Source organism: Merops nubicus, unplaced genomic scaffold (genome assembly GCF_000691845.1).
Source record: "Merops nubicus isolate BGI_N331 unplaced genomic scaffold, ASM69184v1 scaffold23383, whole genome shotgun sequence".
Classification (NCBI taxonomy): Eukaryota; Metazoa; Chordata; class Aves; order Coraciiformes; family Meropidae; genus Merops; species Merops nubicus.
Window position 1 is genome coordinate 1,891 of NW_008597186.1, and position 20,020 is coordinate 21,910.

Here is a 20,020-nt window from a genome sequence, read left to right on the forward strand (position 1 = left end):
AGAAGGCAACACTGGGAGCCCTGGCTGGGGCTGGCACAGGGGCTCGGCCACTTTGCTGCTCAGGCAGCACACGGGGAGGGCAGCACATCTTCAGATGCTAGAGGAAGTCTCCAGACTCCTGCATCTTCCCCGTGCCACCCTCAACCATCCCTCCAGCTGGCATCAAGACCTTTAGCATCCCTCAGCTCACACTCTTCCCAGCCCCTGAGCTTGCTGAGGGGCAGAGTGATATTTCTTCTTCCACACTCCCCCCTCTGTGCCCTGCCCCTGCCCTGGCTCACTGCTGCTCAGCCAGAACTCAGGGCCCTCACCCCACCCCACATTCCAGGGCAGGCTGCTGCTTCGAGCCCCTTTCTGGAGCTGCCTCCCAAAAGCTGCGCTGAGCCCACATCCAAGAGAACCCCAGCACTGCTGGCCCTGCAGAGGGACAGTGCATTTTGGGTCCATGCTGGCAGAGACTGTGTTTCTCCTTTCAGTTCTCATAGGGTAACGCATGCACAGCACCCTCACCGAGACACAACTTCAGGAGGAAAACAAGCCTCTTCCAGGCACGCAGAGCTTTCAAAACCATTTCACCCCAAAGGCAGCATGCTGCCTTCCATTCATGAATGGGCTCCAGCAGAAAGAAAAAAAAAAAAACAAACCCAACAACTGGGAAGGAGTCTGGGGCTGGCGTGGCCCCAAAGCTGCAGCCGTTTCATGTGGCTCCAACGCCTCTCGCCCGGCAGCTCACACTCTCAGAGCACTGCCTGCATGCACACAGGCACACAAAACATCCCTAATGAATGTCTCACAGCCCACTGTGTGTGTTCTGACACGGCTTCACTCGCCAAGGGAAAAAAAAAAGGGTGCATGTATGGATGTATGTACACACCAAGGCTTTAAAGAGGACGCTGATTGCATTTTTGCAGCTTTGTTGAAGGGTTTTGGTTTGGTTATTCTTTTTCTTTTTTTAATATGAAAGCCTAAAGCAAATATCATCCAGAGAAAGGGTATTTTTCATCTTTAATACTTCGCCTGCATGCGTAACACCTGCAGAGCTCTGACACTCCCCAAGGAACGTGTTTTATAGTAACTGGGTCAGGCTGAAATAAAGGCAACTGCTCAGAAAAACACTGCTACTGGCTAGGACTGTGCTGCCAACCCCAGGACTCTGGCACAAAGGGAAGGGATTAAGCCTTTCAGGGAAGCCTATCACAGGATTGACAAAGCAGCTTTACCAGCCTGAACTCTCAGGTGTTCCCAAGTTGTACTAAGCTGCCTTCCCAGTGAAACCCTCCTGGGGAAGGAAGAGCAGGAGCCCACCCACCTCTGCTCAGGCACAGGGCTGCACGAGGATTCTGTTTATTCCAGAATCATGATGATGAAGTTTTAAGTCTTTCCTGAGAGTGAAACAAACAGGGAACCTCCCATGCCAACTGCAGTGCCACGTTTCAGCCTTTCAATCAACCCAAATGCTCTCTGCTGGTTTCAGCTAAGCAAACAGCCATCCCTCAAGACAGTTCTCACCTTACCAAGGCAAGTTTTAGTCCTCCAAGGTGGACTTCTGCCTACATTTTGTCACCTGCAGGACTGCTTGGTATAGATGTTCACTTGGTGGCTTAAAATGCCTGAGTTAGCAAGCCCAGTGCATGTCAGTCTCTTAAAAAGAATTATTTTATTTCTGTGCAACAGAGATTTGGAGATTATGGAAATTCTCAGTAAGATTTGTACATCTAACTGTCCTTCTCACATCCAAGAGCTAGTATCAGCAGATTTTGAATTATATATGAAAATACATGCTCTACCTGTTGCCATAACAGACCTTTCTAGGCCAGATACATGGATCATAACAAGACCTTTGTAAGAAGCAAACTGCATCACATCTGCCAGCTGTCAGAGTTTTATACTTTTCTTTGAATTATCAAGTCATTGCCATCATTAGAGGCAATATGCTTGCCTGAAAAGTTCAAGTGATGGTGTCAACTCTTCCACTCCTCTGAAGCATCCCCTGTGTCTTCACTGCATTAGAATAAACCCTTCCACCCCTTTGGACCAAGTCAGAATTGGACTCTCTCTTTTGATCAGTTAGTTACCCATATAAAACACCCACTGCAATACATTTGCATACACCTATGAAAGGAGAAAATAGAATCGCTTTATTTTCAGTATACAGACTAAATCCCACCATAAAATAAAGGTAATGAGGGAGCACGTGTGAATAGAACACTCCCACACTTAAAAAAGCCCATTTTTGTGTGTCTGCTGGATCCACCACTTGCCACACGGCACTCGCAGCTCTCCAGGGTTGCTTCCAAAAGCAGCTGCAGTACTCCCAGGAGCAACATTCCATCTACTACAGCTCAAAAAACTGCTCCCAGGTTGCACAGAAGTGCTACATTTTCCTCCATGCCTTGAAATACTAATTAGGTACAACACTATTTCATCACCTCAGCTCCCAGACTACATCAGGTCCCCCTCCCAACCTTATACCAAAGCAAGAATTCCCTCTACAAGGTCAGCTCAGCAAGCTGCAGCAATGCAAACTCTTTCAGAGGTGCAGAACAATGCCATGTTGTGACCTGCAGCACAGACAGCAGGACATAAACACTGATGACTTGTACACACACATGCACACAACCACCTCCCCAAAACTTTCTCCACAGTGTGGCTCCTTCCAAGTCACACGCTCTTCACAGTACAAGAGAAAAAAGCCCTTCTCAAATTTAGCCCCTTTAAAGCCAGCAAGAAAATCTGATTCCATGTGCTCTCAGTGGGCGTGTTATTGCTTGTAGTAAATTGTAGAAGATTTGGACCTAACACAAGAGATTCACTTGCAAAGCACAAAGGTCATTTATGGCCCCTAAGCAGCCTTACCAACTTCTCCTAGCAGCTGGTGTTTCCCCACAGCAGCAGTCAGCCTCACTCTGTGCTTCCCAACACGTGTTGCACCCTGCTCCAGAGAACACAGCTGCTGCCTTCTCTGACTCACCCCTGAACACAAAAAGCCATCAGCATGAAGTGTTACTGTTAAATTCACATCATTCATCCTTTGCTCACCTACCCAAAAAAGGGATGACCTGGGCTGTAACAGCAAAGGCCAGCAGTGCTTAATCCTCTCAGCAATCAAATGTCAATGGGAGAGGAACTGATATTTTTCCAGAGAGACTTTATATTCCCAGTAGAATACACACTCTCACTGGATTTAAGGCTGCCAATGACTTATCTCACCCATGGTGAGCCTGACCAAATTTTAAGAATCCAGTCTTTACCTCTTGCACCTCTAACTGAATGAAAAGTTTACAACTGAGTGTCTTTAAGGAGTAATTAAGCAGCTCCTGGGATTTCTTCAGAGCAAACACTGACTCAAAGACTCACCAGAAGCTCACAGTGTTACATGGGAACCCCAGCCCATTTCAGATCCCCAGGCAGTCACCAACAACTCTCTAATCTTCTTAAAGATACGTGCTGCACAAATACTTTCTTTGCTAATGCATCCTGACTATAACCCTGTTTTTTTTAGCCTCTCTTGTTGATTATTCAGATCAGTCCTGATTGCACATGCTGTTCTTAACTTCATGAGTACCATAAAACTGTTAGATTATTTCCTGTCTACTGATGCTCCACATGCAATGCTACTAAAAAAACATACAACTAATTCTCCCAGCAGGTGATTCAAACCAGCTCTGCTCTCCCACAGCAGATTGGCAAAGGCAGGCTGCAGATTGCAAGTTCTTCCAGCTTTCCACATCATGAAGTGAGGTAGCAACAAGCAGCCTTTGAAACGGCATTGTCTCCATACTTCTCCCTAGTATTTCAATCCCTTTTCCACACAATTTAGTGAGTGAACCAGAGGCTTCTCTGGAGCAGTGGAAGAAGAAAAGAGATGGTAAATAAATAACAAACGATAAGAAGAACTAGGCCAATAGTTTTGCAAAGTTTTCAGTTTTGGTACCAGCACTGAGCACTGCTCGTTTTCAGGTGAAGAGAAATACAAAAGGCTTCAGTCTCTTTGTGAGCTTAAAGTCCAAGTGACTTCTGCACGATCTGCTTGGCAATTTTGTTAAACTGTTCTCTGTCTTCCCGCCACATCTTGGAGGCATCTACATTGGCTCCACTCTCATCGTTTGGCTCTGAAATGAGAAAGACTGAAAGGTAGCTGGGCAGGCAGGACACAGAGCAAGACCCCACAGCAAGGTTGAGTTTCAGTAAGAAACCAGTGGCAGAGGAGGAAGACTTTTTGTTTCTGCTCTCAGCAGTTGAACATGCACATGGGACAGCACCACTTGGCACCACCAGTGCCATCAAGGGGTTTTAAAGCTGCATACTGCTCCCTCCAAAATGTTTTTTCTTTTTCTGGTTCTGTGGCTTCACAGACACAAAGCCCTCCCAACCAGGCCACCCAAACAGGCTCTGTCACCCTTTGGGATGGCTCGTTCTATTAAAAAACCAACCAAACCAAGAAAATCCATAGAATGCTTTCATTTCTGCAACGTCTTTCATGCAAGAATTTCAGCCCCTTCACAATGCATGTTGAGTGCCTGGGACTCCCAACACTTCCTTTTGTTCTGAGGTAGACTGAAACATGGGACCTGTACCAGGGTCAGGGCCTGTGTACAGCAGGACAACTGTCAGAGGATGGCAGAAGTCACTAAGGCACAACGTACTCTACCCATTTGACTTCACACACCAGTCTAAATCCACCCCAGCCCAGCTCATGGCAGGTATCTTGGGCATGTGTCTTGCTCAACACAATGCTGATGGTCTGCCCTTAAAGGTTAGGAGATGTGCAGGTCACCCAGTTTGGTAAGCTTGGGCCCTCTGCAGAGCTAGAGCCTAGAGTTTGCCAGCAGCCTGAAAGAAGCTGGACATTGATGTTTTAGACTAATTCCTCCAAAATTAATTCCTCCATGGGAAAACAGGACACAAAGGCAGAGAACAAGAGACTAGGTGACTCTCATGCTAACCAGTCCAGGTAAGGCTGCACCACAAAGTTCTTGGAGGCCACAAGGTGCCCAGTGAGGTACTCTCTGTCTGCACAACCTCCCAACAGAGGGTTATTATTCTGGAGCTAGAACAGTCCCATGTTAAGAATCTGTTGCTTGCTCTTTGATCAACTTTGTTGCTGTTAAACCCTCTAAGCTATGCAAAATCTTTTACCATTCAAAACTGCTTCTGAAAGCCACAGTTCTGCTCTTTTCAGGCAGTTCAGTGGCCCTGCCCATTATGTGGAAAAAGAACCAACTTTAAGGGAGCTGGACACAACAGAGGTGATCCACAGGATTTAGGGAAAGTCACTTAAAAGGCTGCACAAAAAGTTTTTCACTCCAACCCTCTTCTCAAAAAGCCTTCCCCTGATTCTGAGGGCAGAACGAGGTATGTTCCCAGGCTGGCAAATAACAGGCAGCAATGGAGGGTGCTGCCTTGTTTACCAGGGATATTAGACCTGCTTGGTAACCTTCCAGCTGCTAAGGCCAAACCCAACGTAGGCTGTCATCAGTAGTTTGAAGATCTGCAAGAGCTGAACAGACATCATAGCAAACACAAGGATGAAGCACAGGTTCTGTGCAGAAGCAGGGAAGCAGCTGAGCCTCTGTACCCCCCTGCCCATCACTCCCTGCTCAGCTGCTGCAGACCCAAAGAGGAAGCCAGGCAGCTGCTCCCAAAGCTGGAAATCTCTCTTTACCAATTCAGTCTTAGTTTTTTTGATTCTTTTCAGAGAACTAGTTTATTAATAAATCAATACTTTAAGAACCGTGGTTACTGCTTACACTTTTAAATGTCCTTTGCTCACTTAAACAGCAAGAAGCAGCTCTAGGCAAGGCAGTAATTGCTACCTGAGGTAGTGCTATCAAGCAGCAGTCCTTACCTGCCAGCATGCTAACGACTGACAAGAGGATCTTCTCCACACTCTGCACAGGACTCCAGCGCTCAGCACTGCTCTCATATCCCATGGGATCGTCCCCCGGGGCATGGAGAATAGAGATGCAGACTCTCCCATCTGGATAAACTGCACAAGGAATACAAGGGATTGACTGTTACTCAGTGGGACCACTTCACCTCTCCAGATCTCCAGCACAGGTGAGCGTTTGGACGTGGCCTTTGTATGACTGAAGCTAAGCCCAGTTTTACATTTCCTCAAGAGAACACAAAATCTAGAAGACAAAAAACGGAGTAGAAATTTCCTTTAAGCAAATCTAACAAAGTTGGGTCATCCTTTCTCAACAGAAGCCTGCATAGGAGCACTCGTGTGATTTCATAACAAGTGACAGGCTCCATGGAGGAAAAAAGTCAGAGATGCAGCCTGGTGGGACAAGGCAAGGATTTATTTTTTTAACTTTGCTTAAGCTCAGCTGCACTGAAGTGCATGGAAACAGGGTAACCTAGTTGAAAAGGCAACACAAACAGAATGGAGTTGGAAACACTGCTTTAGCAACACAGCCTAACTGTGCAGCCTCCCAAGGAATGACAGCTTCAGTCCAGTACTTTCAGTGCTTCTCTTCCTCAGGTGACCAAATCTGTGCCATTGCCAGGAAAACAAGACAAAAAAAAGAAAGAGTGAAAGTCTGCTGGAAGTAGCTGTGCTCGTTTCCAGGTCCTTCCATGCACCCAGCTAATGTCTGCACAAGCCTGCAACACATAAGCAGTTTGGAAGAGTTTTATTTACATCCTCTCACAGTCCCAGGCTGGGGACTGTTGTTGGTCTAGCCATAGCTGGAAGAGGTGAAAACAGAACGTGCTGGACCAGCACTTCATGTAAGTGAGGAACAAAGTGGTCGAAGGTATTTCACCTGCAAGTTACTCTATGTTTTTCTGCAGAGTCTCATTTAAAACAGCTAGACCACAGTGGCACAGTCAAGACAGCAAAGGCCAGTTCCAGGAAGACATCCTCATCTTCCCACTTGACCACTAAGTGCTAATGCAAGACCTGCCATTAATTGCTACTTTGAAGTTCTCTTCAAATCCATGAATATAATTTTCTTTTAAGAGAAGATGGTTCTGTAGTGTCTCAAATCCCCTTGTATGTACCACAAACTGCAAAATCAAGGGAACACAGCAGACTTTTACAACATTTTCCTTGCAGCTCCTCACAGGTGGAGGAGTAAGCACTGAAGGAACAGAAAAAAACACAGCACAGCCACTCATTTCTACCACCTTTCTACATCAGAATCCCACTTGAGAGGAGATTCAAGTGTCTACTTTAGGTGATCTCAATTTTAGATTAACATGACCCAGAGTCACGGGGCTTTAAAAAGCTGAGCTGACCATCCAGAATATTCCAGTTAATCCCAGGGAGGCAGCATCCACATGGAGTCACTCTGTAACACATGAGATCAAGACAGGTTGTGCTTCTCCACACCCTGATCCTCCTGGCTGAGCTGCACACCAAGAGCTGCAATGAACCTCCACAACTGGAGCTGCAGAGTACTGTGTGGGCACCCACCTGCTCACAGAGACCACTCCTGCTGAGAAGCTTGGGTGAATTAGTCCAGCTGGAGCTGCCTGCTGAAGCTGCCACACTGCTTCTGGGTGCCAAACAGTGCATGGGTAACACTGCACTGACCTGGGCATGTCTGCACAGCTCCACACTGGGACGTGCGGGTGTGGCTTCCACACCAGAACAGAAAAGTGCAGATTAAATGGGCAAGAATCTGCATCACTGGTGCTTTTGAGAAGGGAAGAACAGAAGAACTTTAAGAAATTTAAAAATTCCTTGGAACAGGATGAAATAAATCAATTCCCAGCTGAGATTAAGAGCTGTGTTATGCAAGTGCAGGGACATCAGCAGGGAAGGGAACACCAGGCAGAAAAGCAGCATTTCCTTTTTATCCCTCTCAAGCAGCAGAGACCTTATAGAGTAGAATACAGATCCAGCCCATCAAATCTGGGTGATAATAAACCATCTTGACACAATTCTTGGTGATTTAGCAGATGTCATAAGCAACTTTACAAAGAATGCCAAGGCTGACTCCAGAAAGTAGTGCTTCAGGCTGTGACAGGGTGCTTCAAGGTTTTTACCTGTCCAAGGCTCAACATTGTTAGCTCTATTTGTTGTTACTTCAATTACTTCCACTGAAAAGTCTTAAGATAATGTTGCCATCATCAGAATTGCAGAGAAAAAGCAAGGTCTTGATATTAAATGCCTACAAATCTGTCATCTGTAATCCCATCAGAAATGTTACTGAGCCTGCAACTTAACAGGGGGAAAAAAACATGCTGCCTAAAACTAAATGATTCTATGATTCTATGATTCAATAAAGCTGCATCCATGCTGTGGTGAAGATGAACAAATTTTCACTCATTAAGTAACACCACACTGCTTAAATACAACCCACAGAGCAAGAGTGGAAAGAGTCTGTATTAATTCACTAAATCTTACACCACGGACAGAAAACTTCAGACTATTGAGACAATAATTTACAAGTATTCCTGGAAGGATCTTAAATTGTTGGAATCTTTACTTGGCCTGTTTGTGGCCACAAGGTAGATGAGGAAGAATGTGCTAATGAGAACTGGACAGAGCAGAATTGCTGGCAGGCTGAACAATCCTGCTGCCTACTCATGGCTGGGAAAGGGAGAGAATCACCCTTGGTAAGGATGCCAGCTCTCCTGCTGCAGAAGTTTGGTTTGAAGGTGCACAAGCAACCCACTGGCCCACAGGTCCTGCTGCATCAGACTCACTGTTTGGATGGAACATCTCACACGTGAACCTCATCTTCGGAGGGCTTAAGGGGTAGTCGAGGGGGAAGCTCAGGATAGCAGGGAACACCCCATACTCGAAACAGGTGTCTTCAGGACCCCTAGAAACAGATAAAAAGCCATTCACCAGAGTTGTAGATAGCTCTCTCACCCAAATTCTTGTCTCACGAGACATCAGAGGTTTGGGTTATACTGTCTTCTCCAGGAAAAAAAGAGTTAACGCAGTCTTACCCGACACCTCAAACTTCAATCCAAACCTGGGGTTTGCGAGGGAAGGGGGAAATCAAAGCCTGCACACTAAATTACTAGGAAGGTCACAACACTGCTTAATTAGCAGGGTGTGTCTGGATAGAATCGGAGTATCTGGCTCCCAGGCATGTTCCAGGATTTGAGAGTCTGCATGTCAAGAGAAAGCAGAGGCAGGTGTGGGACTCCTGTGCCTTTGAAGATACTGTTATGCTGCACCAGGCAAAGATGTCAAATGCTGGAGCTGAAAAATAATTTACAAATCCTACGGAGATTCAAAGTGCCAGTATCGAGCACGAGCACACATAAACACTTATCTGATGCAAAAAACACTGCAATGTTTGGTAGAAACAAAAACACAGCTCAGGGACCAGAATTGTTAGATGCAGGACAACCAAGTTTCTCTGCAGACTTGAGATATTTAGTCTGCACTCCCTCAGGTGCATGCAGAGAACAAGTGGCTTCATCAGGGCTCCTGTAGAAACATTTCCTTATTGTGTTCATCATCTAGTTCAACATACAATCAAGTTGAGAATATAAAGATATTTCTCTCTCTATTTCACTCTCCCCTACATACAACATTTCTGGAAAGTGAGGAAAAACAAGGTTATTAGACATGATTTATTCAACCTTGATGAACCATCTGGAAGTTATGACACTAACGTTATCTCCTGTTGACTGGAAAACTGGGAAGAGCAAGAAACAAGACTCACTGCTGAAAATCTTAGCCAAGGAAACCTCACATATTCAGTAAAAAGCTCTTCAAACAAGGGTTATACTGCCCAGGAAATAAGGTTTAGAAATACATTCATGCCTCCTCTTCCTCATCCACATTCTCCATGCCAGAAAGAACATAAAAGTTCAAGAAGTCCTAACAGTTAAGGCTGCAATCAATCAGTAACCTACAGAAAAAAGAAAATTGAGAGCAATAAACCCTAAATCCAGGAGGCTCACTCTCTTAACCTTTGGGATTCAAAAGACTTGGGTAGTAGATAAACACAAGAACTATATGATTTAAACCTGAATATGGACACTTGCAGGTAAGGTTAGAGAAAAGCAGCAGCACACTGCAACAATGAAAGCTAAACCATCTCAACCATTTTTTTTTTAACTTTCTGGCAACTTCCCTAAATTTAGTCAGGATTCAATTCACATCTGAGAATAAACTGAATGCATTTTTTTCATGAACGTTTTAATTCCAGCTGCATTTTAAAAGCTTATTGTTGAACTTCTAAGAGTATGTACATACACATATTGAAAAGCTAGTGGGTGTCTTATGTTCTGTTTTGAGAGCAAACACACAGCCTTAAGGGCTCTTCTGTCAAATATGTTAACCCAACATGCTCCACTTCAGGCCCTGTATTATGTGAGCAAAATGCTTTTGTTTTAGCCATTTAGGGCTGCCAGGATCAACTTCAAAGGAATTATTAAAATTAATCCAAGACAGCATTTACAACTACAGAACACTCAGGAGGCCTCAACGTTTAAACTTGACAGCATCACTTGCAGTTCACAAAGGACACTGGCAGAGCCAGGGAGGTAAAGGGCACAGCACCTTTTGAAACCTTTGCAGAGGAGCTGGTGTGATGGCAAAGGACACCACATTCAAAGCCTCTGTGCCTTACACTGTCACCTTGTCCAACTTGCTATGCTAGTTAAGACGACCCAGCACTTGATCAGGGTTCCTCCAAAAAACACCTGGACCACACAGCAGTGACCCCATCCCACTGAGAAAAGAGCACTGAGCCAAAAGGCCAGGGCCTTAAGCAGCTCCCACACCCCAGGGAAGACAAATCACTGACCATCACTGTGTACATGTGCAAGGCACTCACCCTGCACAGGCTCGAGGCATATAACTCTAAGAAACACCTTGTCTTAAACCTGTTCCTTGTAAGATTCATTACAGCCTGCAAAGTGGGCACTTTCTCATCTTTTTCTGCACATGAGGCTCCTCTACAGACTCCCCTAAAGCACTGAGGAACAGACATCAGCTCTCCTCTGGCTGTAACATGGCACTAAATGACTTGCTAGACACCCAGACTGCTTAGTTGGAAGGCAGATGTTACAAACAACTCTGTTGAAATAAGACATACTGCAGGAGAAAGAAACTCTGAACTCCATGAGCTGGCTGTTACTCAGGCAAGGGAAAGAAAAGGATGGAGGCTATCTGCCAAAACAGGAAGGAAAAGCATATCAACAAGGACAATTAATTCCATAATCAATAGCTTCAAGTACATTTGTAAATGGTTTTTTATTTGTAAAACGATGCTGGAAAAAGACCAAAACTCACAGTCATCAGATGCTATCAAGGGGAATTCCATGCTAAACAAGCCTAATTATAGATCTAATTACCTTTCTAAACAGGCTTTTGGACAGGTTGACTTCAATTTATACTGTTTATTTTTCAAGCAATCTTTAGCTCTCAACAATTACGTGGGTTTATGTCTTTTGCAGATCGACTCGAAGAGCAGCAGACACTTGGATACACCAACCAAAGAGGGCAAAAGCTGGTCTTGAAACATTAAACTCATCAACTGGCACAACACAAGGCAGCCTCCTGGACTTCAGGCAGTGCTGAGGAACTGAGCAGCATTATGGCAAACTCTGCTGACACGCTGGGGCTACTCAGCATCACCAATAAGTGGCCCTGCTGCAAAGGCTTGGCTTTCATAATTCAGCTGCTGCTTGGCTCATCAAGAGGGTGCATTCTGCACCAGGCTTCAAACCTCCCCTGTTCAGAGAGATTATCACAGTTTCTTTTCAGCTCTGGATCTAATGCACTCACTTGGGGAGCATAAGAACTGTTCTATCATTCAGACATGTCAATACAGCCTTAACATCCACACGTTCAGCATTTATCCAGCACTGCTGCTGCAGGCAAGAACACTGGAAGTACAAATTATTATTATTATTTAAAAAGACATTGTTTTATCTTTGAGCCAAGCTCTTACATCAGTCTGTGTAATACCAACCAGCCCACCTATGAACTGATAAATGGGCTGTGTCTTTTCTCTCTTGGGTTTCTTTTTTCTTTATTTGCCATTACATGTGCTCTAGCTTTATATAAATTTGGTGAAGGAAAAAAAAAAAAAGCATTTTATTCTCCTCTTCATTATTACATGACTTACTTAACTTTTCACTCCATCTATCTAAAAACTTCCTCATCTGCACTTCTTTCATTCCCATAATCTCACACAGCACATTTCAGATTACAAAACCTTCAAGGTTATCACAGACAAACATAAACAAGTCATTTAGCTTGCTTTCCAAACATAACCAAATACTTCTACTACCAGAGTTTTGTAAAGAGATGAAAGTAACCAAACATGTTTAGTGTAAATATGTTTCTATTGTACCACAGTTTCGGAATTGAGCTGATCTTAAAATATGATTTTATTATGACACATGCACGACACACAAACCAAAATTAAAGCACCTCCGCCTCTCATTCTGTGCTGACAAAAGACCTGAAGCTCAACACTCAGCACTTTAAAAGGCTTTCAAGTCTATAAAAGTGGCTCATCTGTTGTTCAAAAATTTGTTATGGGAAACATCAAGAAAAAAAGTATTTTCTAGGCAGTGAATCAAATCCAAAAGTACTTCTGTGAACCCCTCATGAAAGCTCTACTCAACCACAAAATCTTTGCTACGAGAAAGTACCGAGAGGCAGGAATTTCCTTCCCCATTCCAAGAAGTTCATTAAGTGTTCTGGGATTTCTACACTCCAAGCCACGCACAGCTGTCTGAACTGAAATTTGGGAGTGTTTCAGCAAAGAAACTGCATCTCACAGAAAGTGTGAGAGGTTACAGCCAAATTCTTTGGTGTCGGGGTGATCACCTATTTCCATGCTAAGCGTTGATTTGCAGGGGACTGAGCTACCAGGAGTTACAAACTGTTCATCACAGGATAAATTGCTGCACGTAAGCAGAGGCGTTTGCCAACTCTTCATTATCAATCAGCAAACAAGCAGTGGTAATCCAAATCTCCATTTACCAAGGCCCAAAATAGCTTGGAGGCTCACGCCTGCCATAGAGCAGGATCACCCACGCAGCCGGCCCCTGTGGAGCAGGGGATGGATAACAGCTTGGTACACTTGTATACTGGTGGTGTTCTGCATCACAAGCAATCTTGTTTTGCATCCCCAGACAACACACTCCAACAAAACCCAGCTAAGAAAACCCTTCCACCCACACCAGCTGAGAATCTTGTAAGTCAGCAGTGGTGGCTGCAGTGAAAACCTGCCCAGAGCATAGCAGGGGCACTGCGAGCGGGGCCACGGCCTCCCCAGACTGCCACTGGTGTCCTCAGGGAACCCCTGGTCCTGGCTGAAGAAGGAAATCACCAGCTCTTACTAAAGGAATCTTAAAATCCTGGATCCACCCTAACAACAGACCACCTGCTTTAATGCAGACTCAGCTGTCTGGAGCTTCTTCATCTTTTCGTTCTGTAGCATCCATCTACACTGTCAGTCCCAAGTGACAACGGTCTCTTTTCCTCTCCCCTGCCATTTTAGAACTTTATTTTGTAAAAATCACACATTATTGGATGCACTCAGAGTTCCCAAAGAAGGGTAGAGCATGAGTAAGAGAGTGTAAGCAAGAAAGAAGATAATGTGTCAGCAGCTTGGCAAGATTTTGTCTTTTCGTGGCAAGTTTTGCTGTGAACAACTGCACCCATCAGTTCAGGAGTGGAAGGGGGAGGAGACAACTTGTCAAGAGGTCTTTGTCACCCCTCAGAACACAACAGGTAACAATCAGAGCTGTTCAATAGAAGAGCTTTCAACAGGGAACCACTGCACCCAATGTCTTTACAACAGCAGCCTGTGCATCAACTGTATAGCATTTAAAAAGAAAAATCTTTTATTCTTTTTTTGAGTACTCTCAGATGAATCCCCTTCCATTTTCCTAGAAAAAATGGAACAGTAAGCAAACCACCTTCTCACACTGCTTCTTCTCCTTTCCTATCACAGATAATTTCTCTATTCTCCTCCACTTAAAACACAAGAAAAACCTGTCCTGTATTTGCAGTTGAGCAATGTTTCCAGCAGGTTTGTGTTACCTGCAATCAATTCACTGTTTCCTACAATGTTTTCCTACACAACACATAACCAAGAGAGCCCAAATGAGGATTCCTGTCAAATCTACAAGTGACAAATGCTGAGTGTTGCTTGTTATCGTGGCACTTGTACAACAAATGACTGCTTAAGCCCCAGCGCTGCCTGTCACAGTTTAAATTCCAAATATAATTCCCAGTTTAGGTCAGAAAATTATTTTCCAGCCAAAGGTAGGCCAAGGTGGATGTTACACAGAACTGATAGTGTTATTTTTTTATACTCCTGTTCTCCTAAAAGCTAATCACAGCATGCAAGTGCTAATTTCAGACACAAACCAGTATTCACTCACATAATCAGAGCTTCCCATTCGAAGAAGTTCTCTTCATTCATGGGACCTATGAAGAAAAACAAACCAAAAAAATATGATTAGTACTACCTGAACGTCAGGCTGCAACTTCAGAGTGCAGAAACCCTGCTCAGCTCCTCACCTGCTACGATCCCTTCTGGTGGATTCAGGGTCAGCTCTGCAAAAACACAAACACAAGGAGGGTTAACATGATCTGCAAGCCTGGGAATTTTAGGATAGCACTTGGGTCACCACCCACCGGCCTTGGAGAAAAGCTTGAGGACCCAGAAGGAATCTTCTGGCAACGCTGTACTGGGCAAGACTCCACATCCAGAAGGCCCAGCATCTCACACCTGACAATTTAACTTTTCTAGAGAGAATTATTTGGCATTTTGTGCTTTTTCAGGCTCCCAAAACTACTCCTCCCAGGGGCAACAATTTAAAACTGAGAAGGAAATAAAAACCTTCTTTCCACAAAGCATGGGAAACTGCTCTTGGAACACTGTGGTATCTGCAGGTAGAAAACTCAACAGCCTGAAGAGAAAATGGGTAAAACCTCTCTGTACCAATTCATACTTGACAGCATCTCAATGCAAAATCCAAAACGATGCAAAAAGTTGGAGAAGCAAAAGCAGGAGAGACTGGACAAGTGGCTCTGTTCCTTGAATTGAATCCAGCTCCACCTGCATGGCCTGGAAAAGGCAAGTGAACAAAGCAGGAGCAACAAAGCAGCAAGTCAGGATCCATCCACCCCCACTTTCTGGAGGGAACTGGTACAATTCCCAAATTGTACAATACCCTTCAGCATCACTATCTCATCTCAAGTGGACCTGCAGTCCCCGGGGGCTGAACACCACCAGCTCCACAGCTCTGAGACACAGGGCAGCTGGTGGGACCAGTGACAGGACGCAACACTCCAAAGGTGCCAGGCTGGAGGAGGTGACAGTAATTAGGCAAATTTAAGGGCTGTGAGCTGGTTATCTAGAACAGTTGCCTAACCAACAGCCTGTGGACTGCTAATGGCCTGTCCCACACAGCATGCAGCCATGGGAAGTGCTACGTGCATTCCCAAGCACAAAACCAAGCAGGAACGTGGACCCAGGGACTATGAGAAGTCACAAGCAAATAAACAAGACACTTGACCTAATCTGTTAGGCTATATTTGAAAACTGTGGGTAGTGCTGTACAAAACAGCTCACAGATTTTTGTCTCGAAACAGGTAAGTTACTGTTGGACTCAAAAATATGCTGACAGGAAAACACTCAGACATTAATTTTGGCACAGAGGTCTCTGACTTAAGTTCAAAAGCACAGCCACAGATTGAAACTTGGTGTTACAGTTTCCCACCATGTCCTGATGCTCAGGAGCAGGTTTTTCCAGCTTGATAGTGGTCTCAAACAGCTTTTCTTGTTGATGTTTTTAAACAGAAAGAGGGAGATGTCAAACCTAGGAGATCCTGGAATAATTTTGCTCCATCTTGTGGCTCTCTCTAAGAAGAAAATCCCTCTGGTATTTCCCATGGTTTCCCTTGAAAAGGCAGGCAGCCTTTTTGTCTGCCTGGTGGCAGCATCTGTGTCTCCCTTGCAGCAGGAGAGGCACTGTGCCATACAGCCATCCAAAAACTGGGAAAACTGGGCTGGTAGGAAGCAAAGCTGCTCAGCAAGGGGTCTCTACAAGGACTGAGGTTCAACTCCCCATATTGCTTGGCTCTCCCCTCGGAGTCAGGCAAAAGAGGTTTCCATCCTTAAGGATCAGACAAAGTGGCAACTGGGCAGAGCAACAGCACATGACATTTGGTTTTGAGTGGCTGCTACTGTACCTGGTCATTTAGGAAGGAAAAATCCCTTTTCCACGTGGATGGGCACATCCTACCCTGTGATCTCTCTAGAGTCCTTCAAAGGGAGACTGGAAGCTACAGTTTTTGGGAGCTACACAGCATGCACTGCCAGTAGCTGATGCAGTATCAACTGCTTCAGCCTCACCAGAGCCTTCAAAAGCAGGTCACCTTAATGGGATGTCAAGGGGGGATTTTTTTCCAATTATTTTTAAAGAAGCAGCAAAAAGCAAGTGACTGGAGCATTTGTTTTAACCTTTCACTGCAAATCGACTTTGACAAGTCATCTGGGCCACACAGACCTCCCTCCACCCCTCTCTCCTCTGCCACCCCACCCCTCTGAGGCTGTCCTCTCCAGCAAGCCACAGGGCACAACAGGAGCACATCAGCAGATCACACAGCCCACCCTCTGCTCTCCACACCACCCAGCCTGGGGGGAACTTCTGCCTGGCCTGCAAGACCCCCCACCACACACATGGTGTAAAGCTTTACCAAGGAAAGCTCTTCTGCTCCATAATCACACCAGGCTGTCCTCTCACACACTGCTCCCAGGGACAGCAAGCAGCTGAGCCCCTGCCTGTGCTGAAGGCTCCCAGCACCCAGCCCGAGGTGCTGATGGGGGAAATGCAGATCCTGGAGCTACATCAGCTACTTGCACAAACTGAGAGCCACCTCCCTTCATCACCTTTCTCCAAGGGGCAAGACCAGCAGGAAGACTCTGCAGGAGCCCTCGATGCAGCAGCTCCTTGCCTATGGCTGACTGGCAACTATGAGTCCAGGGAAAAAACACTGGGGTGCAGAACCTCATGATCCATGGGACAGGAGAGGTGGGAGGAGAGCTGTCAGACACAGAGGGGCCCTCCTGCTCTGCTGGCAGCACAGCCTGGTGACCCCCACCTGGAGCTGTAGGACCGTGTGCCTGTGCTGGAGCACAGCCCTCGTTCTGCTGAGCACCACGAGCCCCCCTGCTACCAGTGGGCAGATCACCTCTTTGGGGTGGGCAGAGCCAGGCCACCACCTCCTGTGCTGGTATTTTACACAGTGCTAACTACAGAGGTGCCAGCAGCAGGGATGAAGCAGCTGCCTGACATGCCCACTGAGTACCTACTGCCAGGGGAGCCCATCAGGGTTCCTACAGAGAAAATGTGTCAGCAGCAACAGCCTAATAAGGGGTTCCAAGAGGTGAAGAGACACCAATCAACATGGAAAATGGTGTAAAACAGAAAAGGAATCAGCTTTGAAAGACATAAAGGGGAAGGCCAAGAGAAGACTCTGTGTAAAACAGAGGAATGGAAGAGTCATGAGGAGAAGCTGAGGCTAGCAGCTGCTGCTGGAAGGGAAGCTGGTGGTGATGTACAGACACCAGGTCACCTACAAGCTACCACAACCACTTCAGGGTGCCCAAGGGTCTGGAGGGCTGTAGGGATCTCTCTACTCAGACACATGTTGGAGGAACCCAAGGTAGTGCAGCCCACCACCTGATTCAGAGCAACATCTGTCTTCAGCACTGGAGAGCATTTGGAGCAGTTTCCATCTCTGCATCCTCCACAGGGCATCCTGTTTGGTTTGCAGGGTAGTTTTGCTTCCAAATCAAAAGGCAATGAAGCTCCAGCTGGTAGCACCACACCCAAACTTAAATCTTGGCTTGTAAACTGAGACTGAATGAAATGGAACTGACACCAGTGAAGGGCAATGCTTCTGCTAGGAACTTTGGGTACATTGGGGTCTACACACAATCCATTTTCATTTAACTGCTCATCACAAAGTCATAATAGGCCAATTACACCCTGGCCAAAAGGAGAAGAACTGAAAACACATCTTCTTGTTAAAGCAGTTAATAAAAAGACATCCCATCCTTAAAAGAGAAGTCTAATATCTAGGTGATTAAATGCACAAGGCTCAGGAAATATTAAGGACACATACTTCAATATCTGACAACATCTGGACTGAGCCACTTAAAACCAGAATTTTGCTCCTTCTACTCTGCCAGAAATTCTGTTTTCTTCTCTCTTCTCCAATCAGCAGAAGGCAGTTTGAGCTCACACAGCCACACAGCACAGTGTGTATACCAAGAGATCTCCCAAGTGTTATGCCCAGGAAAGAGCATTTTCCAAGCAGGTTTAGCAGGGACACCTGCAGAAGCCTACCACAAACATCCATCCCTCTCTTCCCCCCAAAGAGCGCAGCCTCTCTTCTCCAATCAGCAGAAGGCAGTTTGAGCTCACACGGCCACACAGCACAAGAGATCTCCCAAGTGTTATGCCCAGGAAAGAGCATTTTCCAAGCAGGTTTAGCAGGGACACCTTCAGAGGCCTACCACAAACATCCATCCCTCTCTTCCCCCCAAAGAGAGCAGCTCATCACGACCCACACCACTGCAGCAGAGCTGTCTTCCAGCTCTGCAAGAACTCTCCCCAGGCAAGAAGCACCCACTGAAGCTGCCAGATTCTGCTCTGCACAACAAAGGTGTATTTTTTCCTGGGAATTCTGAAATCTCAGAATTAACAGAGATCTCACATTTTTAACTTGACAGCACTCCCAATGGTACCTGTTGGCACTACCATCCACTGCTCTGTTGCCTGTTGGTACCAGAAAGGCAATACAGGGCATACAACTAGGCACTACAATACTTGCATCTCTGCAGATTTGACTTAATACTTTCAAAGCAACCCATTTTAGAGTAACTATTTCAACCAGCAATAAGACATCCTCAAGATCAGGCAGCCAGGAAATAGGAAAATGCAGAAAAAAGGTTTCCATCTCTTAACTCTCACAAACATAAGCTGCTACTGAGAGACTGTTTTCAGGCTTTAATAGTACTCCAAGTCTAGAATTAACAACAAACATGCTCTAAGAGAAATTATGTCCTTTTTTATATCTGCTGTTTTTGGAAGGCTTTATCTAAGTGCTGGCAGAGTAGAAAAATAATTGAATAAATATAAGACAACAAAAAGTCATCGCACTCCAAACATGCAAAGAAAGATCTAAACAAAGACAGAAAATAAATCCATCTCATCTGGCTACCCATGGCCACGTTCCCTACCTTCTCTACAAAGAAGGGAAAACAGTGAATTTCAGAGCCTCTCACAAAATGGAATGATGTCTTTGGGCTCCAACAGGTAGAAATTCCTCAAAAAATCAAACATTTTTCACATAAGGTAACAGTAACCTTTATTTAAAGATTTGAACATGTCCATGCACTTACATAGTGAAAATCAAGGACCAAAACTAAAATTAAAAAGTAAGGAAAGAATTAGAAGTCTGGTAAACAAAATACACCCACCAGCAAGGCACTGACTGCCAAACATCTTTGCCACGACTAGAAGGAACTAAAGGGAAAAGATAGAAAGGAAAGAGGAAAATTAAAGAGAAAAAATAAAAAAAAAAGTTGTGTGTATAAATCTATACATTAATATAGACAAGATTTCATCAAAAGTGGACAGCCAGGAGGTCAAAGTTGTCTCCACACTCACACTCACCCAGGGCCACGCAGTGTTCACACCCACACCAGGAACACACATCACCATCAGGAGGGAGCTGAAAGGTCACCAAAAGCTGAACCTCAGCCTACAGCCCTGCCCCCAGGCAGGACTTTCTCTTTTTTCCTGCAAAAAGAGGCAGCTGAGCAACCTACGAGGAGGAACTATTTTTCTTCTTCAAAACAACTTTTGCTGAAAAATTCCTACAGGGCCAAACAGTTTCTGAAGAGCTACGAAGAACTGTCCAGTGTTTTGTGAAAGGCTAGGGAAGGGTCTACAACTCAGGCTTGATTCCCAAAGGCTGATGAGAGCACTCAGGGGAAGGAACAATCCTGGAAATGCACCTACAGCAGGGTGAATCCAGGCTGCCATGGACACCAAA

At 45.3% G+C, this 20,020-nt stretch overlaps 1 protein-coding gene across 1 annotated transcript; it reads right to left on the bottom strand.

The window, feature by feature from the left end:
• Positions 1-3,787: 3,787 nt before the first annotated feature.
• Positions 3,788-14,555, bottom strand: UBE2G2 (ubiquitin-conjugating enzyme E2G 2). The gene is made up of 5 exons (XM_008936638.1): positions 14,468-14,555; positions 14,329-14,374; positions 8,662-8,780; positions 5,849-5,989; positions 3,788-4,112 (listed from the first exon to the last, which is right to left on the bottom strand). Exons 2-5 carry the CDS (start codon positions 14,367-14,369, stop codon positions 4,000-4,002), a joined length of 414 nt encoding a protein of 137 aa, XP_008934886.1. The 5' UTR covers positions 14,370-14,374; positions 14,468-14,555; the 3' UTR covers positions 3,788-3,999.
• Between the last annotated feature and the right edge of the window lie 5,465 nt (positions 14,556-20,020).